This window comes from Eptesicus fuscus, chromosome 2, assembly GCF_027574615.1.
Source record: "Eptesicus fuscus isolate TK198812 chromosome 2, DD_ASM_mEF_20220401, whole genome shotgun sequence".
Taxonomy (NCBI): domain Eukaryota; kingdom Metazoa; phylum Chordata; class Mammalia; order Chiroptera; family Vespertilionidae; genus Eptesicus; species Eptesicus fuscus.
This window is the reverse complement of record NC_072474.1, coordinates 99,079,711-99,103,123: the sequence shown is the minus strand read 5'-3', so window position 1 is coordinate 99,103,123 and position 23,413 is coordinate 99,079,711. Positions and strand designations below refer to the sequence as shown.

At 34.7% G+C, this 23,413-nt stretch overlaps 1 protein-coding gene across 3 annotated transcripts in view; it reads left to right on the top strand.

The window, feature by feature from the left end:
- Positions 1 to 23,413, top strand: part of PCDH7 (protocadherin 7) — a 431,945-nt gene that overhangs the window by 211,965 nt on the left and 196,567 nt on the right. For 2 of the 3 annotated variants that reach the window (XM_054729606.1, XM_054729604.1), the window contains exon 3: positions 19,442 to 19,537. The exons of the other annotated variant lie outside the window; for it this stretch is intronic. In XM_054729606.1, coding sequence (XP_054585581.1) covers positions 19,442 to 19,530 — 89 coding nt within the window. In that variant the 3' untranslated portion in view covers positions 19,531 to 19,537. The remainder of the gene's footprint in view (positions 1 to 19,441; positions 19,538 to 23,413) is intronic. 3 annotated transcript variants of the gene reach the window in all.

Sequence of the window (23,413 nt, the reverse complement as noted above, 5' to 3'; positions counted from 1 at the left end):
CTTTGCCTTGTTCACCAAAGCATGATACATTTGGAGTAATCCCTACACATAGGTGTCCAAAAACATTGCTGAATTTAGTTATATGGGGTACAAGCCCAATGTTGCAGATAAAGATTCAGTAGAATTGAGACAACTGAAAAAGCCAAAGACCAGGAAATGTAGTGCAAGAATATTCTTGAGCATTTCTTTTTCCGGTCAACAAATCCATTATAATGTCATTATCAGAGACATGGGCATGGTTGCATCCCTTGATATCTATATTGATGAATTTCCTAAACATCTTATAAGCCCATTGTTCAGGGTTTTGTTGTTTGTTTATTTTTACAGAGTTTTCTGAAGTTAACTACAGACTCTGAAATTTCTGTATAATAGCTTTTGCTCTTTTCTTGAGTTATACAGTAATTACTTTTTCAAATGAGTTTTGGCCTCCCATTTGACTTTTGTGTTTTATTTTATTTTAATTAATTAATTAATTTTTATTATATTAATAATATTTTTTATTGATTTTTTACAAGGAGGAAGGGAGAGGGATAGAGAGCTAGAAACGTCAATGAGAGAGAAACATCGACCAGCTGCCTCCTGCACACCCCCTACTGGAGATGTGCCCGCAACCAAGGTATATGCCCTTGACTGGAATTGAACCTGGGACCTTCCAGTCCACAGGCTGATGCTCTATCCACTGAGCCAAACTGGTTTCGGCTTGTGTTTTATTTTATACTAGGCCATCATTTGTCCATCTCTGACTTGAAATTAAAATAGTGTCTGACCAATTGCATTTTTGGTAATGTCCAGTAATTGATAATAGTGTCCTGGTCATTGCCAAAAAGAATTTGTTTGTGATTAAAGAATAGCACTGTAATAGTGCTAGCAATTGCTAGTAACTATGCAAATAGATATGCTTGGAAACAGAAAACAATGAAAATAGAATTTGCATGAAAAATAAGTTCTAATGCTATAGGACAAGATCTGTCAATTTCCAGTCTATTTTATATTTTAAAAAAATCACAGAAATGCAGTGCCAAAGATGTTTACCACAGCTAGTACACCTTGCAAGGGAACAAATCTCTCCAAATATATTATGTGCAAAGACATACTGATAATGATTTGTCAGTCAGATGTCACTTTTGATGTTGTTTTTATCTGAGGAAGGACAACCATCAATGTCACATGAATTTATTCTCTTTTCTCTGTGTCCATTGTTGCATACTAGGAAGTATAAGTAGAAGGGATTATATTGATAAAACTTGTCTTCTAGCCCAAGGTAATTTAACCAATTGCTAGGTAATAATTTCCAAATAAAAATGTGCCCACTATTTAATCATGCATACATTTATATGATTCATCAAAAACTCTAGACATGTCTATTTTGGGGCTTGATAGATGCACTTCCCATGTCCTGGAATATTGAATGGAATGTATGGAAATGTAGTGCATGCCAAGAAAGGACTACCTGTCCAGTTTCCAAGTGGCTTCCATGTGGATCCTGGAAAAAATTTTTTCTGGATCCAAAATTCACTATTTCATCAGTGTGCCGAATGTACAGAGCCAAGGCCAATTCTCAACAGCATTATAAGATCCTGAAATATTAGTGAATTACATTTTAAATGGGAGAATATTCCATTCAAAAAATAGGAAAGTCCCTTTTTCCTCTCCAAGGCAATACTGTCTATCTCTAAGGAGACCCAAGGAAAATCAGTGTACCTCTTCAAAGATTGCCTGGTAAGGATGGAATCAGAAGAGGGACCTCTTCAGCCAGACCCAGTGAAGCTGGATGAGATCTGCTGAAACGAATGCACCATTGATTGAGATCATCTCCTGATTACTGTGGCTTCCAAGATTCAGGGCCTCTTTTAGTCCTGGGTACGAACTTCAATCCTGCGTTTCTAAGTTGTGCTTATTGTTTGTTTGCTCTTTTATTTAACATTATCTTTTAAGGATATTGCATATTCTTTTTTGGATATATGTTTTTATTGATTTTTGGAGAGAGTGGAAGAAAGAGGGAGAGATAGAAACATCAATGATGAGAGAGAAACATCATTGATCAGCTGCCTCCTGCACGCCCCCCCACTGGGAATCAAACACACAACCTGGGCATGTGCCCTGACTGGGGAATTGAATCAGTGACCACTTGGTTCCTGGGTCAGTGCTCAACCACTGAGCCACATCCTGCCTGGCTCATATTCTTGTTTAAGAGATGATTTTCTTAGTATCAGCTCTAGGCATGCTTCTATGGCTTCCTTTCTTGCTTCTGGTTCATTCTGTAAGGTGTCTTTGCATTATCTAAACACTCATCAATTATCCATCATTTTTGTTGTTTACCGCACAGAGTTACCAGCTCTCCTCTCGAGTGCATAATAGACACTCAAAGCTGTGTGTCAAAAACATCTCCCAGACTGATGGGTAGTTTTAAAAATCATTTATATAGCTCTCATTTTGCCAATAATTCTCACTCAATCTTCAGTTACACAAATACTTGAAGAAATTGAATTTAGGGACTAGTCCTTATTATTTACCTTCATTTTGATTGAGGCCATGTTAACCATTCATCATCTTTGAAATGGTGATTGGATGCAACTTGTTGACACAGAACCATATTTTATCAGAGTTTCCCCCTTAAGCTTTCTGCCACTTATTCAGTGGGATCAATTATATTCAGCCTTCACTAGTTCTTTGAAAATTCAATTTTGAAAGGCACTTCTAGTTTCCTGGACAACATTGGTTCATCTCTTTCTCCCAGAATAATGAAGATCTAAAATCTAATTCTCATCTATTTCAGCCCCAGACTGTTTATATCTCCTTTTGTGAAATCAAATCCACATGCTTTTTCCTTTGCAGCCCATGTCTGAGTATTACATGTCCCGAGGATCAAGTGGCTGTCAAATTAGTTCCATCAATTGTCCATGATTTTGGAGGTCTTCATGTGTGTTTTTTTAAGTAACCACCTTATATTTCAAAGCACAAAGTACAGGATTCTGACTTGATTACTTAGCCTTTGTTTTTTTTTTTGTTTGTTTGTTTGTTTGTTTTTTGTGTGTTTGTGTGTGTGTGTGTGTGTGTTTAAGTTTTTGAAAATAGCAGGGACTTAACTTTACATAACTCTTCTTTACCCTAATAAAAAGTTCTGAGTTTCTCTGATGGTCATTTCATTTCTGAAGGGGGATGAGAGGCTGTCCACAGTTGACTCTGAGGTTTCATATTTTTTCTTTATTTTATCCATTCTAATAACCTTACTCCTTTGCCTCTCCCAACGTCATCCCATGCACATTTTCTTGCTCATAATACCTTTTCTATTTTGAAGATCAAGTAATTCATTTTCTCTACTGAAAGTTATTATATTTTATCTTTTCAAAAATGAAGTTTCTATATTCCTTTTGGGATACATTTAAGAAAAGTCTGTCCTATAATTTCTTAGTTTTAAAATGCTCTTATTAAATCTAACTTAATTGTGCTGTGTTATAATAGATAATATAATATATAGATTTGAAAAAAAAGTTGACATCAGAAGATTGGGTTCTAGGCCAAGCTCCATCACATCTTCAGGAAGGAAACCTGGGAACAATTCACATCAATATTTCCCTTACTTATAAAATGGGAATAATAATGATAATAATCACTACCATCTTCCTTTAAGGATTATTGTGCAATTATGCATGAACATATATTTTTTATGTACTTAGCATTTACTAAAATTATATCAAATTACTATTATGCTATTTATATTTATTTATAGTTTTAAAGTCCACTAGTCCTACAGTTTTTTTTTCCACATTAAATCACAGTGTTCATAATATTTATTAAATGCATGATTGTTTGCCTACAAAAATGTTCACTGGCTGTCCTTAGAACTTGCCATAGAGGTAAGTTGTTTCTTGGCTTCCTTTGAATTTCTTATTGGTTTCTAAGGTTAAGAGCACATGGCCCTCTACTTCCTGAGAACAGTGTCAATATTTATAGCAAATATAATTCTGTGAAAACCATAGACAAAGAAAACATATTAATAGATTCACATTCTTTTCTGTAGCTAAATGCTTTTTGTCTTCAAGAGGCCTGTACATATTTTTCTGAATTTATTGTTAAGAAGAAGTAAATGACAGAACCCAGTAATTCACAGAGATATCTATCAAATAATTATTAAAGATCATTCCTTGCCCTAGCTGATTTGGATCAGTGGATAGAGTATCAGCCTGGGGGCTGAAGAGTCCCAGGTTCAATTCCGATCAAGGGGACATGCCTGGATTGCGAGCTCAGTGCAGTCAATCAATGATTCTCTCTCATCATTGATGTTTCTATCTCTCTCTCTCTCCCTCTTCCTCTCTGAAATCAGTAAAAATATATATATATATATATTTTTTTTAAAGGTTATTCCTTGCCCAGTAGTAGAGCAATTCCTAAAAAGCTGATTATAGATGACTCTTAAATATCCATGGCAGTAAGATAAGTCTTGTAAAGACCATCCATCAATCACCGATCACAGAGTGTAGACTCTGCCAGGTAGGCACCAATTCATAGCCCTTATTCGCATCACCTCTTAAACTGCTAATTAAGCCAAATACTAGTACAATTGTAAATCCAGAAGTCAATTTTGGTGGGGTATCTGAGATAATTTTCAGTACTCAGTGTGAAGCACCCCAATTACAATACAATTCAAGCATAAAGGCTGAAAGGACTTAAAAGGGAGCAAGTCATCATGAACTAGCTCTCCTGTGAGAGACAAAATAATTTTAGACATACTGACTCCCTGTCACACATACAGAAGAGAAGGACCAGAAAAGAGCAACATAGCCTAAACAGGAGTCTATCAAAAAGGCTTACTAGAATGATGAAATAGCATCTTTACTAAGTCTCTAAAAAGTTATAAAAAGGATAAGGTAAAGTTGAACTAATAACCTTACACTCTTATGGTACATTAGTGCTAACCTGAGGGTTCTGCATATTAATTTCCTTTTTAGAAACATTCTGAGGAGGATAATATTTTCTCTATTTTACAGATGATGAAAATGAGAAGATACATACAATTTTGGTTAATACCTGATTACACTAATTAGTGTTCAATACGTAGTAGCTGTCATTATTTGTTATTCTTATTTTGTTGCTATTGGCTCAGAGGAGCTATATTTGCCTAACTGTATTCAAAGCCTATTGAAAATCTATTGTAGCCATTATAATAATTTATATTTTTTAAAAATGTTTTTAAGTAAAAAATATTAGGTTTTATTTCATATGTAGTAGAAGCACTAATTTATTATGTAGTTTTGGGAAAATCATTGATCTCTTGTCTCCTTGTGTAAGGCAGGCAATAATTCATTCCCTACCTACTTTCAAGAGATAGTCCTCTTTTTATTTGTATGAGTTATAAAACAATGCATTTTTGTTATTTTGTGTAAACCCATGTTTTATTTCATCAACAAGAACCACTCTAAATTGTGGTTTGACATAAATGTTGATACCTGGAGTCCCAAGGGAAATAGTCAAGTGTTCATCTGAAAGAGGCTAATGGATCTTTCTTCCTTCAGAATAACAGCATAATAGGCTAACTACCATGAATTTCATTATATGTCATTTGGCTTAAAGTGGCCTAACCTATCGACATTCAGTGTGGACTTACTGTACAGTATACCTGTAATAGGGTAAGAATTAATTCCATATGCTTTCTTCACTGGTTAAACTTAATAGTTATATTCCTTGTGCCTCTATTTCATTGGTAGTGCATTCTACACACACACACACACACACACACACACACACACACACACACACCTTCATGGCATCCTTCTGCCAAGGTTGGGAAGGTGCTTCACTCTGTGGGATGACCCATATAAGAACAGACAGTGTTAGAAGCCTGTTTCTGGAGTTGGTCCCATGACTTTCAAAGACAGCAGAGCCAAAGCAATTAACTTTTAAATTATGCACACCATTCAATAAAGCAAGCACTAAAACAATGTTAAAGAGTTTCATGTTTTTAATATTTTCTTAGTAATGTTAGAAATTTCAAAATAAGCAAAAAAATTAAGCTCAGTGTGCAAATGTAGTGATTTTGTTTTTCAAAATTTACTCTGTATCGGATAAATATAGAAAAATACTTATATACTCATATCACTACTTTCAAACCTATTAGATTGTGTTATATAAAATGATTTTTATAACATACGACCAAATTAGAAAACATTTTAGCTACCTGGAGACTTGGGCACACATTTTAACTGCAATGCAAACCCCCTTGCCTCTCTAGGAAATACGGATTTTAATTATGCCTATCAGTTGATCTGAATTACTGAATTTGCTCAAACTTGCTCAAGAATAATAAGCTTCCTTTCAGACAGTAACATATTAAAATAAATTGGAAAATAATTTTGAAATCACTGGCATAAACAAGTTAAAGGGCATCTCTATCATCTGCACAGAAGAATTTCTAACTCGCTTATTCTCAAGTATTATGTCTTGTTACATTCTTTAGTAGTCTGAAGAAGATAGCCCTTACAAGGGTAGATTGATGGCTCAATCAGTGCTAGCATTAAGATATTGTAATTTGTTTTTCATACTAAATTAATTTGACATGGAATCACTTCATTTATTTGGAAACACACATGCAAGAAAGATGATGCACGTTTCAGCATGGGAGGAAGTAAAAAAACACCTGTTTTCACTGAGAAGTGCCATATTTAGTTTGCTAATAATTGACCTAGTTATTAAGCGAGAGAAAGCCCCTGTCTGCTCTGCTGTGCGTTTGTAATTATCATGTATATATTTTAGTTCAGTGCCAAGGACTTTGCTTCCTTCCTTGGGAAGAAGGCATGGCATTTATGAAGTGGTTAAGGGAGCTCTCTTGCCCCAACAGAGGAGAAAAGAACAGAAGGCATAATATAGCGACATGGAGAGGTGCCTGCCTCTGAGCTCTTTCCACTTTCGCAGCTTGAGAAATATTGCTATATGTTCTTGCTCAGACACGTCTCTTTTCTAATGAAGGTTACTAGTCATTGATTCCAAAGAGCACAAGGATCCATTATAATATTTTTTTGCACTTCATTTAGCTAGTGTCCTTATTGATTGGACATCATGAACTATCTGTACTTGATATGCCTTCTTAAACAATTAAGAGAACAAATGTTTTATTTGATGGTTTAGCATGTGGAGAATAAGACCTCCCAGTTACTGTACATTTTGGATGATCATTCTGAAATTTATGAGCGAACTGTGAAAAGATTCATCATTGCTTACCTGGAAGCCCACACACGTACACATGTGTGGTAGGCTGGTCTGAGAAGGATAAACCACATCTCAGAAATAATTTGAGTAATAAATTAACTACTCTGCCGTAAAAAGGAAGAAAATTTACCCTTTATGACAGCATGGATGGACCCAGACAGTATTATGCTAAGAGAAACAAGCCAGTCAGATAAAATAAGTATCAGATGATTTCACTCATATGTGGGATTTAATGAACAGATGCTACTACCAAGGAAAATAGAGACAGACTCATCGATAGAGAGCAGGCAGACGGCCCTGGGGTAGGGGGTGAGTTGGGAAAGATGGGGATTGAGTAAATAAAGAAAAGAGAGAGGGAACTCCTGGGCATGGACAGCAGTGTGATGATTGTGGGAGTGAAGGAGGTTGGTGGGGTATAAGAAAGCATAGAGGGGATAAATGATGATGGAAAAAATAAAATAAAAGAATCAAGTATTAAAAATTACGCCTTCAGAATGATTTTATTTTGGAGATGTCCTACTAAATTAAAGTCGGTAGTTTCATCAATTGCAAATTTAACAGCCTCTTACCTTATAGAGAATTTATATCATAAACATACACTTTGTATATTAAAGCAGGCTTTATTAAATTGCAAATAGAAAATTTGTCATACACATGCTTTTAACATTTGGATCACTTCCCCTCATTATTTAACATGCCAACCTAGAATTCAATATAATCCTTTTTAAGTAAAATAGTACCAAAAAGACTGTAAGGTTATCTTAAGGCTATAGTTTTCAAATGCCTTCTACTGCTTTATTTCACCTTAAGAATAACATGCATATGTACATTTTTATAAGAATGTACATTCTTTATAAGAATAACATGCATATGTACATTTTTACACTATAGACTCATGGAATCATTGATTCAATTAAACCAGCCATGTGATCAGTATCCTATATAATAAAAGGCTAATATGCAAATTGTCCCCTCGACCGGGAGTTTGACCCAGAGTTCAACCGGGAGTTCGACCAGGGGGTGGGCCAGGCCTGCCAACCACCCATGGCCCCTTCACCTGACTGGCCGCACCCCCGACTGACCCCCCACCCTGATCGGGGGTGGCCAGACCCCACCTGTGCTCAAATTCGTGTACTGGGCCTCTAGTTTTAAAATATTGCTTCAAGGTAATTTCACTAGATTGTTCAAATATTTCATCATTTCAAAATATCTCTTGCACCTGAAGGTCTGGATTTCCTTACGAGAGATTTTGCTTTTTAAAGTAAGCCTAAACGTTCCTGGGAGCACTTAGGCTTGGCACTGCTAACATGTAGCAACGGGTCTCAACAAGAAATGCTGTGCCCTGAGATTGCTGCTGACGGAGGTGGCATTTCAGGTCTCTGTTAAAAACGTATGATAATCCGATGTAAATGCTCCAGTTATTTATAATAACAATTTCAGTATTGTGGTATAGTGGGCTTTTCATTCTCGTTCTCTCTGCACTGGAACCCAGCCATCACTCTGTTGTTGGCTTCTGCAGTGCTTGTTATAATGAAATCCTTCTTTTACTAAACCTCATAAACCTTCATGGAGGCAATCTAAGGTACACCCTACTGATAGCCACATTCTCTTTAATAGTGACTAGTATTCCTGTAAGAATTCCGCAGAGTTATATTCCTTTAGAGTGAAGGGTTTTAGGTTGAAATCATGTTTATTTATTTATTTATTTATTTATTCATGCCATTGAACAGTCTCACCACTATGACTAAGAAAATTGCTCCATAAAATACTTGGTAATGTAAATGTGCGAATGAGAGTTATATATATGGTGATTTATTAAATTTATGGCTTGTAGGAACATGCCTGTCTCTATAAAGAAATCTAATAGACACATTGGAGAATATTCTAGTAATGCCTTGTAAAAATGGGATGCTGTTGCAATTTGAAATCTCAAATGGATGAACCACCGTAGAGGTATGCCTTTGGCATTTCTAATCACGCGTGGCCTGGCTTTGCAAATCTCAATTTGATGTAAGAAAATTTAGAATACGCATTTATTTTGAAAATACATGCTGCTACACAGAATGTAACAGTCCATGGGCATAACTGCTTTTGATGTATTTCCTTACCGGTTTCTTTTATTGGCAAGAAATGGAAGGGTCAACTCAGAGTACGAAGTTTAATCCAGTTTGTGTTAGAGGAAAAACAAAGCAAGGTTGAGGAGTACAAGCCTGGAATTTGAGACCAGTGATTACCCCAGAATGAGGAATATTGGGGTGTAGACAAGAGGGACTCAGGGCTATAACCAATGCTAGAAAATAGGTTTAACCTCTTTCTTCATCTCTCAGGAATTAATCTTTAAAAATTTGAATCACATTTTAAATAGTGGATATTTTTTGTCTTGAACTTTTAAAAAGTTTTATCATCAGTCTTTCTGAACTGATTTTGATTGAAACTCTATTGAAAAATTAACTGTATTTGGTTGGTAAAGTTTTAACTTTAAAAAGGTGATTTTAGGATTCTTTCTTTAATGAATCCCCATTAATTGATTAAATATTTAAGACTTAAAATAGTTTAGATGCACAATGTACAATTTTATAAAATTACATTTTTATAAAAAATATACAAGAGCAAACTACAAAAGCATTTCTAGAGCATCATGTACAAATAGAGTATGCTAAGACCAATATTTAGTTTCTTTTTATGTAATATTCTTCAAATAAACTTAGCTATTATATTTTACAATGGAATTCATGTAGCATATGTCTTATTTTCAAGTCCCCCTCCCACCCAAGGAATGTATTATTTAACTTACATATAAAAGAGCATATATGTTGGAAGTGGGGGAAAAGCTACTTTTTCACATATATTAGCAGGCCCATATGCTGTTTATTACATTTGATGCTAGTCAACCAATTCCGACAGCTGATTGAAATAAAAAGAAATCAGCAATTTTGTGGAAGTATGAAAACATGTACACATGTACCACTCTGATGCAGTTGTATCATCTGTCAGATTTCTCAAGAGCATACCATATTTTATAGGCTTGAAATAAAACATGATGAATTCATACATACATAATGAAATAAGATATATGCTTCGAGGGAATAGCATTACCCAAAGTTGACATTTTAGTTCATGTAATTTAAATGATAGTATGGAAAAAGGTGTTCTCGTGTATTAACTGAATTCCAACTTAGAGCAGCTGCGTATCTCTTTGGTTGTACATGAATATGCTGAGAAGAAAATAATACCACAAAGTTTGACTAAGCGTCTGGGACGTTATATAGTAAAAGAAGAACTTGTGTTTTAAATGTAAATTAAAATACATGAACTAAGAACAGTGTGCAAAGTATTTCAACTGGAGGATAGGGTGAACAGACTGTTTTACTTTCCTTCTATTCTACATTTCTATGAATAAATGTTTCTTGAGGTTTAAAATTATAAATAACAGTGCAGCGTGGAGTTATTTCAACTTTACAATGAGGATCATTTTGTTTTCATTTGCTTAAACTCAAAATGGCTTTGTGTGGCTTCTGCTGCTCTTATTTAAGACTGAAGCATTTTTGACAAAAACATGTTTCCAAATTGTGAGTAGGTTATTACATTTGTGTCTAAATTCACTCAGAATTGACAACTGTTGTTTGACTTGACTAAGTTAGAAGATGGTATAGTTGATACTAAGAGAAGGGAGGTAGCAAGAAAAATTGTAAAGAAAAGAGAAAAATCAGTGAAATGGAAGCGCACAGACCTTACACTGTATGTAAACTGTACTCTAAAGAAGGATTGTTGAATAGGGAAATTTTATCTTAGATTTATCACCAGAAGTTGATTACCATGTCCTACCCTCACATATGTGCACACATACATGAGACCAGAAAATGTTGGTAAAAATTATCGTCTAATATTTAATTTCCACGATTAGGATATTTATTAGTCAGGCGTAGGTGATGAGTGCTAAGTGGAGTTAGACACCTGTCTATTTGGATATAGAACTTGACTCCCTGTGTTTACAAAGTCAGGTGTGAGAGGTTATAAAGTGAAGAGCTTGGTTTCATTTTTATGATATGTAATTTTTACAACAAAATTCTCTTGAAAATAATTTCCAGAATTATTTGTATGTGTACAGGATGGAATGGGGCCTGTATTTATTTGTTAATTAAATATCTTGCCTATTAGACTTTATGCTTCATGAGAACAGAGACTGTGTTTTCATGTTTATTATATCCCCAGTTACTAGGGCAGTGCATGGTGTAGAGTAGATGCTCAGTAAATACTTGCTGAATTAATTAAAGAATAAGTTATTATTCTCTGGGTTCAACATCCTCCCCCAACTTCCACCTTGGCTTTTATGCTTTATTTTCTTTGCTTGCTCCTCTGATAACTTAGTGTAGGTTGAATTGTGGTGTTGGAGAAATTAGTCAAAATGATTGGTTACTATAAAGCATACAATATCATAAAATGAACAGGCAAATTCTCAACTCAGTAGAGTATTACAGACTTTCTCACCTAAAATTCATACTGTTCTTACTGATAATTGGTGTATTACCACAGCGAGTGTTTATATATAAGATAGAATATTTATTGTGTTTTATAAAATTCTAAACCTGGGCTTTGAGGGACAGTATATTTTACATTTCAAAACCATGCTTCTCAACTTAGTATATTTTTATTCTCTGTGTGCTAATTGACATAACTAAGGCATATCAACAGAAAATCTTAATTTTGTTCTTGAGAAGTACTTCTTTTTAACATTCTATCCATGAAGGTCTTTCAGTATCAAAGATACCATCTGGCTGCTACAGACTTAGTATGTAGAAAAATCACAACATTCTCTGCCTACCACACTCTTAATAAAGTTATTTTCCAAATAACTAGACATTGATTAGTAAACTTTATGAGTCTACTAATTTTTAACTCTAGTGTGAGAATATCACAGATGCTAGTTCAGGTTCTGAATACATTTCTCATATAGAGTTCAATATATATTTATTTGTATTCATTTTTTCATTCATTCCTAAAATAAATTTGAAATCCAATTTCAAAAAACACTTGAAAATTTAGGTCAAGGAAACCTCTATAGGCTGTGGAAGAAGTTGGCTAAATTTTTGTCTTAAGTAAGTTTCTAACATCCATGTTATTCTTTATACCAAGCATGTCAAACTCGCAGCCGCGGCCCACAATGAATATTTTTGTGGCCCAGCCAATATAACGGTATGTAAGAAACGTTCTAATAAAAATTTCATAACTTAATTTTTACAGTATCCTGTTATACATAATTATTAATAACGAACTACAATGTTCGCTAATGACTGATTAATATAACCATGTTGCATTCATTTCCCTTACTCGCCTTACATGCAGGCGTACCATTTCTCGCTACTAATACTAGCAGTGAGTATTTTAGCAGCCAATTGGTCTTGGACTGACTTGTTTGGTGTGCACAACAGGAAATATTTCGCTTTCAGAGAACAAGAAAACTAGGTTTATTTATATTACACTTATTAATTTGTGCAGTTATTCAGTGTCTGGTAAGTTAATGTTCAAGAAAAATATTAATTTTTATTAAAATGTTCTATTATTTTATGTTAACGATTACTCCTTTATTTCAGCCCTTTGTATTCAGCTTGTCTTTATTGAAATAAACCTTGTTTCTATGAAAATTGAAGCTTTTTTTTTTTTTTTTTTTGCGGCCCACATAAACTTAAACCTTGTTTATTTGGCCCATGTTAGCCTTTGAGTTTGACATGCTTGCTTTACACATTTCGTTCTGTATTTAAGAAGATTCTGGAATATGTTTTTCTAAAATTGCGGTTTGTTTTCTTTTGTTTTCCTAAGAGATGGTAAGATGGAGCTAGGTGGAAATCAAGATTTGCTATGGGTTTGCTCAATTCTGTAAGGGAAGTGTTTTCATTGGCATTTCTACATTTATTTTTTATTATTGTATTTGTGTTTTTAAAATTACTCATATCCACTCTAACTTCCATACTGATTCTACTTCATCACTGCCTTTTGCATTCTTGCTTATATCTTCCATCTTCTCGCCCCATCTCACTGTACTCTATTTTCTCAGCATGAAAACCAATTCATTTTCCTGAAATATGCAATCAAAAAATATTACTCAGTGTTCTAATTAACAACCACACGTGTAAATACTTCACATATTTTATCTCAGTCTTCACAACATTCTTAATATGTACAACTTATTAGCCAATAAGAGAGTAAATGGAAGCTCACAGACCTTAAGTGCTTTGCTCAAAGTCATGCGGCCAATAAGTGACTGAGATGAGGTTTGAAGAAAATTTGTCAAATAAAGAAAAAGTGCTTTATTACATCATGCTGTGTCTAGCCATGCCCTTCTCTTCCTGGAATGGTCTTCTTTCATCTGCATCTCTTTCGATTCTTTCTTCAAAGTTTTTTGCAAGTATCACCTCTTTTGTGTAGCCCTTGCTGACAGCCTTTTCCTTAGCTCTTTGAATGTTACAAATCTGTATTAGCATAGATCATTTTATTTTTATTTTTTAGTTTAAAAATATAGCAATCCATAAAATATTTATGTCAGCATAAAACGAATGTGTTATGGTTGTTTTCAAAGACGTTTGCAATTATTTTCAAAGTGTCTTAATTTTTTGAAAAATTTGAATATGATGAATATCAATGATGATGTACCACACACAAAAACAAAAGTGCTTTGGGTCTTCTATAGTTTTCAAAAATGCAAAGAAGAGTTGAAACCCAAATATTTGAATAGTGCTGACTAAAATGTTTAGCACAGATTGAGCACTCATTGAATATTTGATGAACGTAACTGAAGAGTGAAATTGATATAACAGCCTTTATTTGCAGACCTACATGTGCTATATGAGACCTTGGGCTTTCCACAATTTTATCAACTTACTCAAACAATTATAAGTCAAGAAGAGAAGGAGCAAAACCCATACTAAAAGATACTTCTTAAAAATAATAAATGTAGAATATTAATTATATCAATTGAGTAAAATCATTAAGTAAAGCTAATTTTTGAAGTGAATATTACTCAGTATATTAGTCAATAATAAACCAGGTACTTAGGTAGACAGTTTTTATAAAGGACATAGTGGATCAAGCTATTTAGCTATAAACTATGAGATTTTTTAGAGAGCAGATTAGTAAAACATCAGAAATTTGAAAATAATTAAGCAAAGTATAGATTTCCTAGAAACTTTAAAAAAGGTCTTCAATGCAACTAAATCTTAAAATTTTAATAAAATTGTCAGAGACAAAGATTTGTACATGTCCAAACTCTAATTATCATTATGAAATTTAATTTTTAGTAAGTAGTCTGTAATATTAAATAAAATTAATGAATACCTTTAGTTAAACAGAAAAACCCCCACAAAAGGATATTTCATGATTTACTCTAGGATTAAGAAATGTTAAATGTCATATACTAGCATTAATACATCCTACTTTAAATTTATAAATTTTTTCAAACTCAAATTAAAATGTAATTTGGTATTAGTAGCTAAGGTTTACACTTAAATCCTTTTTTATACTATTTCCTAACTTCCCTATTTTATACTATTTCCTAACTTCCCAATCATTTTACTAAGGATGGTATCTGGTAATATTAAATATTTTTACTTAGCTGATTTTTATTGCCATTAAGCTATGCAATACATGCCTTTAAATCGCCTTCACATCTTAAGAATACAAAATATGATACGGGATAGTAGATACTATAACACTTACTAAAAGAGAGCTGAATAAAGGATTACTAGCTACCCTTTCATCTTAAGCCAGTTGATCCTTATTGATTAAGAAAGCTTCAGGTGGTGCCTACAACAATGACACCCCCTCCCCTTTATTCTGTTTTCTTTCTTCCTGTGGTCTCAGTAGTTAAATCCTGGCCATTAACCTGGTTCAGGATGAGGATTTATATGATTGCATACTTTATAACTTAAAAATACTGTTTGTTATTCATGAGCAGTGAGTGAATGGGGCGATGTCATATCTGCAATAGAGCAATTTCCTGAGTGCTACAAACATGGAACATGTAGCATTCCTTCCTTTGCATGTTTAAAATTCCACCTCTCCCTATTGCCACCAGAGCCCACCTCAATTCTTCATGCCACAGTTAGCACAAATAAGCAAGCCCCACCACACTCCAGCCCTGTTCATACTTACTATGACGCTAGCATTATGATGATTAACATGCACTTTTTGATAATTATCCAGCCACCATGAGCAAGAAAGAGAAAGAAAGAATCTGAACCATGCCCCTGCCTGGGGCATGGGCTCTCCAGGGGAATATACTGGCCTATTCCTATTCAGAGGAGTCCTGGGTAAGAATGTGACCCAGACTTAGAGCTAAAAATATCTGTTTCCTAATTGTTAGAGAACATTTTTGTTTGAGAAGCACTTCACAAATAGGATAAGGAAAACAGTCCTGTTATCAGGAATGTTTATGCCGTGTAGTGATAGCCTTTCATCATATATCCTTGCATGAGAAACGTCAGGTTCTGATAAAGGTTTACTGATATGCAGCAGAGGACAGAAGTCGCACTGCCTAATTCAGCTTCATATATACAGTATATACTAGAGGCCTGGTGCACAGATTCGGCCTGGCCTGCGGGGATCAGATCAAAACCAGTTCTCTGTCATCCCCCGAGGGGTCCCAGATTGCAAGAGGGCAGTTCTCGGGTGACGCACCCCGGAATCAGGCTCCCTCCTCTTTGGTTCCAGGTGCGTCACCGGAGAACTGCAGCTGCCAAGTCACCCAAAGGATCCCGGATTGGAGAGGGTGCAGTCTGGGCTGAAGGGACCCCTCCTCCCCCTCCCCCCGTGCACAAAATTCGTGCACAGGTGGGTCCCGTCAGCCCAGACTGTACCCTCTCCAATAATATATATATTATTGATTTCAGAGAGGAAGGGAGAGGGAGAGAGAGATAGAAATATAAATGATGAGAGAGAATCATCATTGATTGGCTGCCTCCTGCACGCCCCACACTGGGGATGGAGCCCACAAACCAGGCATGTGCCCTGACCAGGAATCGAACCTAGACCTCCTCATTCTTAGGTTGATGCTCAATCACGGAACCACCCTGGCCAGGTGCTTTAGTACAATATATTGTTTGATGTGTCTCTTCTACATTTCATGGTGTGGCCTACTCTTCTTCCACCACACAATTTATTCCGGTTGGACAAAGTTCAGATGCACCAGCACTCAACAACCTCCTTCCCACCACACTGCATTAGGCTGTGTCAGCTTCTCTTTCTACAAGCTATGTTTTCTTCCATCTATTATCTGTATCCTATCCAGTTTGTTAAGAAGAACTTCACTGTCTTATCGCTGTTTACTCCCCTATGGCTTTTAACTTGCAGTCACTCCAAAATTTGACCTTTAGTTTTACCCCACCTAAAGATTGGATTCCTTGAGGGTACCAACCAAGCCTTTAGCAATCTGAAATTGTGTTCTCTGTGCCATTTCCCTAAATCACACAGCTGTGAGCATCAATATCTTAACATCAGTATTTCTATCTTGATCATACAATTTTTCAAAAACAGAAACTAGATGAGACAGACATTGCAATGGGCCGCCCTAGAACATTCTCTAAGATATTCCTGTTGTGTCAACTATATGACAGAGACTTTCCAATCCCTGTCTTTTTGGAAAACCAATCTCATAGAGACTCTATATTGCAATGCAGCTCAATAATAGGCACAATCTTTCCATCTACTTTTTATTTTCATGTATCATATGGGCCATTTTCCCTTTCTTATCCAGGTGAAAATCTAGCTCTTATTATTGTCCATAAACCAATATCTACCAAATGCCCCTTTTTGTACAGAGATTATTTTATTATTTTGACCTTTCAAATATGAAAAAAAAAAGCTTTCACTTTTTATGTCCTTTAATCCATAAAGTTTTATTCTCCACTCTCTGAATTTATGACTCTAAAATTTCAGTTTAATCATTTTGGTTATCAGTCTGTATTATTTCAGTTATTTATAAGTTCATTTGCTTATGGGATCATTTTCTATTACTTGTTACATCTCGCTAAGTTATATTATTAGTGTTTTTCTGTTTTGTGCATATGTATTTATTTTCCAAATATCGTCATCTGCTTATTTTTGTATCTCTCACAGTGCAGTGCTAATTTCCAAGTATATTACCTCATAATAATTCTGCCCTTCCTAAAGCCAAAGGAATAATTTACCATATATAAAATTCATAGGCTATTACAGACCCACATACCAAAAAATGCCATATTTCATGCCACAGATTAAGAACATGTGGATTTTTTTTTTTTTTTTTTTTTTGGCTTGTGAGATTCCCACTTTTGATTCTACCAAAGACAAAATGCTAATCCTAAAATAATCACTTAGGAATATTTAAATGTATGAAAAATTAGATTTAATTATTTTAACTTTGATATTACTGGAATATGTAGGTTTTTATTTTAGAGAGCAATTTAATTTTTAAAATATGATGTATAACAATTAATATTTTAAATGAAATACAAAATCAAAGAATTACCAAAAAAAATGAAAGCTATAAAATATTATGTTCAATCATACAGAAAAAATCAAATATGCTACTTTGATTTTGTTTCTTTTAATTCAACAGGCCTAAAGGTTACATATGCCAATTTTTATGCTAATCTTTTATCATAACCAGTTAGTTTCCAAATTTCTCAATTCAAGGGCTGACTAATACTATTGCCTAAGCATTAGGTGGGTCATGTTAATTTAAACAGAGATGGTGGCTAATAGTAAGCAGTGTGTCAAAGGCCTGAGGAGTTGAGAAGTTGTAAGGTTTTGAGACTTGCTATCTAAACAGGATTAAGACAAAACCTAAAGGATTATCATGCTCCAAAACCCAAAGATTCCTGTGATAGCTGCTTTTCTAAACATCGGGATTAGAGGTTAGAATCACATTCAGAAACAAGAATGCAAACTTGCATTCAAGAAAATCTCTGTCTTTAGAAAAAAATTTCAAGAATGTCCAGCCCTTCCTTTTGTAAATAATACAGTAAGAGACATATTGGTGTTGGGGGGGAGGGGGTCAAAAATCATTTTTTCAACAGAAGGAAATTAGTTTTCTCCTACTTCTATTTTTTACAATATTTGGTTTTCATTATTTTTTATTAATACTTTATTTTTTTAGACCAGCTTTATTCACAACAAAATTGAGAGCAGGCACAGACATTTTCCGCAGACCTCCCACCTCCACACATGCGTAGCTTGCTTCAATACCAACAGCGCCCATCACAGTGGAACACCTCTTTTCTTCTCAATAAAACATGCATCTATTTTTTGTAAGTTTCTCTCTACTATCTATAAAAGCTTGTCTCAATAGTATAAAAAATCATTTTTCGTGGTAATTTTTACTTAAAAAACATGCAAAGTTAAAGATTTCTTAAAAAACGAACACTGAAAGCAAAATTGGTAGTAGTGTTTGGTTTTCAGGTGTGGTATTATTTTATACACTGATATTGTTCAAGCAATTGCTCACTATTAAAATTCAGATAATTTACTGTAATTATCAACTGTTTATTAAACATTTTCATTTTATTCTTTCCATATAATTCTATATATTTTCTTTTCAAAACTTACATATAGTTGAGATTAAACCATGTCTACAAAAATATAATTAAAACATGAAGCTTTTTACAACTTCTATTAGTTTGTCCTCTTGCAGGCTATAAGGGTTCTACTAAATTTAGTTCTTTTTTATTAAGTTACCAAGTTGAATTTATTTTGATATAAAAATTACATGCCCTTAGGAGAATGTGAAAAGGAAAGTGCATTGTGAGCCAGTTATATTGCAATTAGCTAGAAGCACATACAGGAAATGATAAAAATGCTACTGTGTTGGAGAAAAAAAAAAGCATATACATATATATTTGGTATTGTTTATCCTATAGTTTTTCTTAAATTTGAAAAAAAAAAATCTATGCACATATGTCAAAGTTCTGCCTTAAGCTACCCTGTTTAGTCAAAGAGCTTGAATAACATGGTAGCTCATTATGCTGTGCAGCCCCCTGTCTCTCTAGACTTAGAAGATTATAGTTGTGAGAATATTCTGATTAACTTCTTTCAAAATATCTAATTTGTTTACAATATCTTTGAAATTGATCTCGATGTTTTTTAAAAGTAAAGAAAAGAAGCTCAGGGTTTTTGGAAATTGTTTTGTTGGCGAGGTCTGTGGATGGACACCATTGCAGAGGGGCTGCTGATTTTCCCTTTACATATTTCCCCATCTCCCTCCCCCCAGGTGTTGCTGCCATCACTACCCTTCCCTTCCTTCCCTTTCCTCATGGCAAGACGCATGGAAGAAGAGTGCTGTTAAGGCCTCTCCATTAATCAACAGGTATGGCGGTTCTCACCAAGCAGTGCAGCTCTCCCTCTTCTCAGTTCTCTATTAATTGTCTCTTTTGCATTTAGAAGATGCATTTATCCACGACACAGAGCCTACTGATTTGGAAGTATTGTTCAACCCGAGTATATCTTTACATATTCCAGCATGCTTTGCATCTCATGATTTCTTGTTGTCGATTTATTTTTTAAATGTAAAGAGGACAGATTAATTAAAGATATCCTTTTTTAGAGAAATGTATTATGACCTGTCCTCAACTAATTATGTAGGAAAGAAAGGGAAAGTGTATGTTTGTTTAATTTATACCACTTTCAACATTTGTTATAGACCATGGCTTTGAAAAATATAAAATGGGTTGTTTTGTGAACTTTTAACTCAAATTTAATTATTATAACATTCAAATTTCCAAAAGCATTGCACAAAATTGTAGACACACTAATTATAATGCTTACTTATCTGGATTTAGAAAATTAGGTATAAGCCAGTTCAAATAAATCTAAATACCCTACAAAGCCATGCCATTCAGATGTGAGAGCCAAATGTATGCTAATCTCTTTCTGTAATACTTCCTTTTGTGAACTCAGCTGGTGGCATTTGAAGGAGATGGAGGGACTGTTTCCTTCAGCCTTCCCAAGATTACCTCTTTCAGGTTGCTGCCTTTTGAAAGGAGCTAGTCCCTCAGGGCTCAAACTCCAGCAGTCATCTATATATATAAAAGCCCAGCAACTGAACAGTGGAACGACCAGAATGACCAGTCACTATGACATGCATTGACCACCAGGGTGCAGACGCTCAATGCAGGAGCTGCCCCCTAGTGGCCAGTGCACTCCCCCAGTGGGAGTGCCGCTCGGCTGACCAGGATGAGCAGCACTCCCACAAGGGGCCAATCCCTGCAGGCTATGCCCCCCACCAGTGCACAAATCTGTGCACCGGGCCTCTAGTAACCTATAAAACATAAGCACTGAGTCATCACAGGGAAACACCCACATTCTTGATTTCCTTTTTCACTAGAGGAACTGGTTCTCCCACCTCCTGCAGGGGCTTGTTTTGAGGATGTGTCAGGCTCTGCATTACATCCTGATGACTCTTTCAGGATCTTGGGGACTTGTGACTAGAGAACTCACTACCTTTGGGCTAGAGAGATTATTGGCAGATGTCTTAAAAAAACAACAGTGTGTGTGTGTCTATAGGTGTGCATGTGTGTGGTGGTATTTTTTAAAAAGAATAATAGCATAATTAAGATTTGTTTGTGTACAAAAACAAAGCAAACCATTTTCATTTACACGCATTTTCATCAATGCTATCATTAACCCTTTAAGACTGAACAATTGCTCTTCATTAAGTAGTAGGTGGCCTCTTAGCCAGTGAAGTTCTGAAATCATTGGTTGTCCTTCATGATCCTATTTCTACCCACATTTCTAGTCTGTATGTTATGTTTTCACTCCTGATGCACAGTGTGCTCTGGCCTTTGCGCCTTTCTCAATTGATACACTCTTTTGTGTTTACAGGCCTTTGCATAGCTGGGTCCCTCCCTATGGAGAGTCTTTCCCGCTGGGTGTGTTTGGAAAACTTTACAATAGTAATAGCAGCAAATGTGTATTGAGGGTTTACTGTGTGTCAGGCACAGTGTTAGCGAGCTAAAGCTTCATTTTCTTCATCCACACAAAGGAAATGAGAGTTAGAGGTTAGTACTATCCATATTTAATAGATAAAAATAAGGTTTAGGGAAATCTAATGTGGCTCATGTCATTCAGAATTGACTGAAGTGGGGTGGGCCTTAGGAAGCGCCTCTTGAATCCTCCCAAGCAAAGCTGGGACTCACATTCATACTCAGTTCTGAGTTTCCAGAGGACAGTGATTTCCTCGCATCCCTTATGAACTCTTCTCTGCCCATAGTGCTTGTTACTCACTTATTCTTGAACACATGAATGCATGTTTACAAAACAGCCATTTATCTTTTTTGCCCTCATTTGGTCCTTTTTTATCCATACTTCCCTCTACTCTGTGTTTATTCCCCGTGACTTGTGGCTCTTGACAATTACTAGCTTCACAGGTGACTCAATATATTTTATTTAAAAAATAATTCATTATTTCTCCCAAAAATTTATGATCTGTAAATAAAAAATAAGAAATTATGAATGATTGCATTTGAAGCAAAAAGATAATTTAAATTTTATAAGACTTATCAAATATAGTGGTCAAAAAGAAGCATAGGTGTACTTATATTTCATATGGAAAGAAGGAAATTATAACAAATGTTATACAGTTTTGAGGAAAGGTAATCAGAGAAATTTATTGGCAAATAAAAGAAATATGCATATAAAAACAGTCTTATTAGTTTACATACAAGAAAAAAAGTGGAGAAGTAAAATATAGATGAGAAAAAAAGGACAAACCAAGAGGAAGAAAAATATATTTGAGAAAAAAAAATTTTGGAAAAGTGAATAAATAGATAAGCAATACGAAATTGAAGGAAACATAATTGAAATCCATGGAAACTGCAAGGACTTTAAAAGAACATGAAATAAAAATTGGAAGGAAAAATCAATGTAGCTAGAGAAAAAGAAGTTTATTTATGAGTTCATGTTTCCATTATTCTTAGGAAAACCTTTCAGGTAAAATAATTAGGAAGAGAAAGGACAAGTTAAGATACGTTGATTTTGGAGAGCAAGATAAGGGCTTAAGAATTAATTTGGAGTTATATATTTAGAACTAAAAAAGGTGCCTAGAGAATACAGTTCAGACAAGGCTTGACAGAAAATTAGGATACAAGTCAAAATATCCTCCCACCACAGTCTCTACCAGGGTAATCACAGAATATATCAGTCAATCTGTAAATATAAGGATCATTTCATATCTATTTTTATTTATGTGGAGTGCATAGAACAAATGTTTGCTCCATTAGTCATGGAATTTTAAGACTTGGTAGAGAGATATGGTCAAGCAATCCTGTCTTTGGTTGTACATGTGTTTCTCATCACCATTACAAGAATCTCTGCTTGAATAATTGGGTTGACACAAAATGCAGAGGTAGCTCACTCTATTTTGGAACATCTTTAACTTCCAGGCTTTTTCTTCTATCGGGTCAACATCTGCCTTCTTGTAACTTCAACTCGTTTATCCTGGGTTTTCCCTTTGGGGAAACACAAAATAAGTTCTCTTTCTTTTCCAAATGAAAGTACATGCAAGACCTAAATTCAGACAGACACTCTGTCATGGTGTATATATACAATGTCTCCTTATGCATTCTTTTCTGGGTTAACTGCCCCAGTCTTTCTCCTCGCTTTGTGCTATTGGGTTGTCAATCCTTTTAGCATTCATTTAGTGCAAAATGCTTTTTCATAAAAGGGATGCTCCCCCCCCCACTTTATATTCTTATATTTGGTCAGTTTGAAGAACCCAGGAAATCCATTTAAATACCTTCAGAGGGAAAAAAAAGGTACAGTTTATAATCACATATTGCTTCGATCTGAATTCGTACATAATAGAGGTGTGATTTGGATAGTATATAGTATACTATATAAATAAAATAAACATAAGTCTGTATAAAAATGGGTGCAAAAAAGATAGAAAAAATGAATTAGAATTAAAAATAAAGATGAAGGTAAAATAATTTTTTAGTCTTTTCTTTGTATTTTTTAATTGAGTACTAATATTATATTCAATTATGTATTCAATTAGTTGGTGCCTGAAAAGGATTATTTCCTAAGAAGCCCATTCACTATTCTTACAAATTTGGCACTAAAAAAAAAATATCTTTAAGTGGATAATAATATCAGGGGCAGTAAAAGAGAAACAAAACAAAAGCAACATAAAACAAAAGCTAATTTCTCAATGCAAATTATTGACTGTGATGACTAACTGATAACA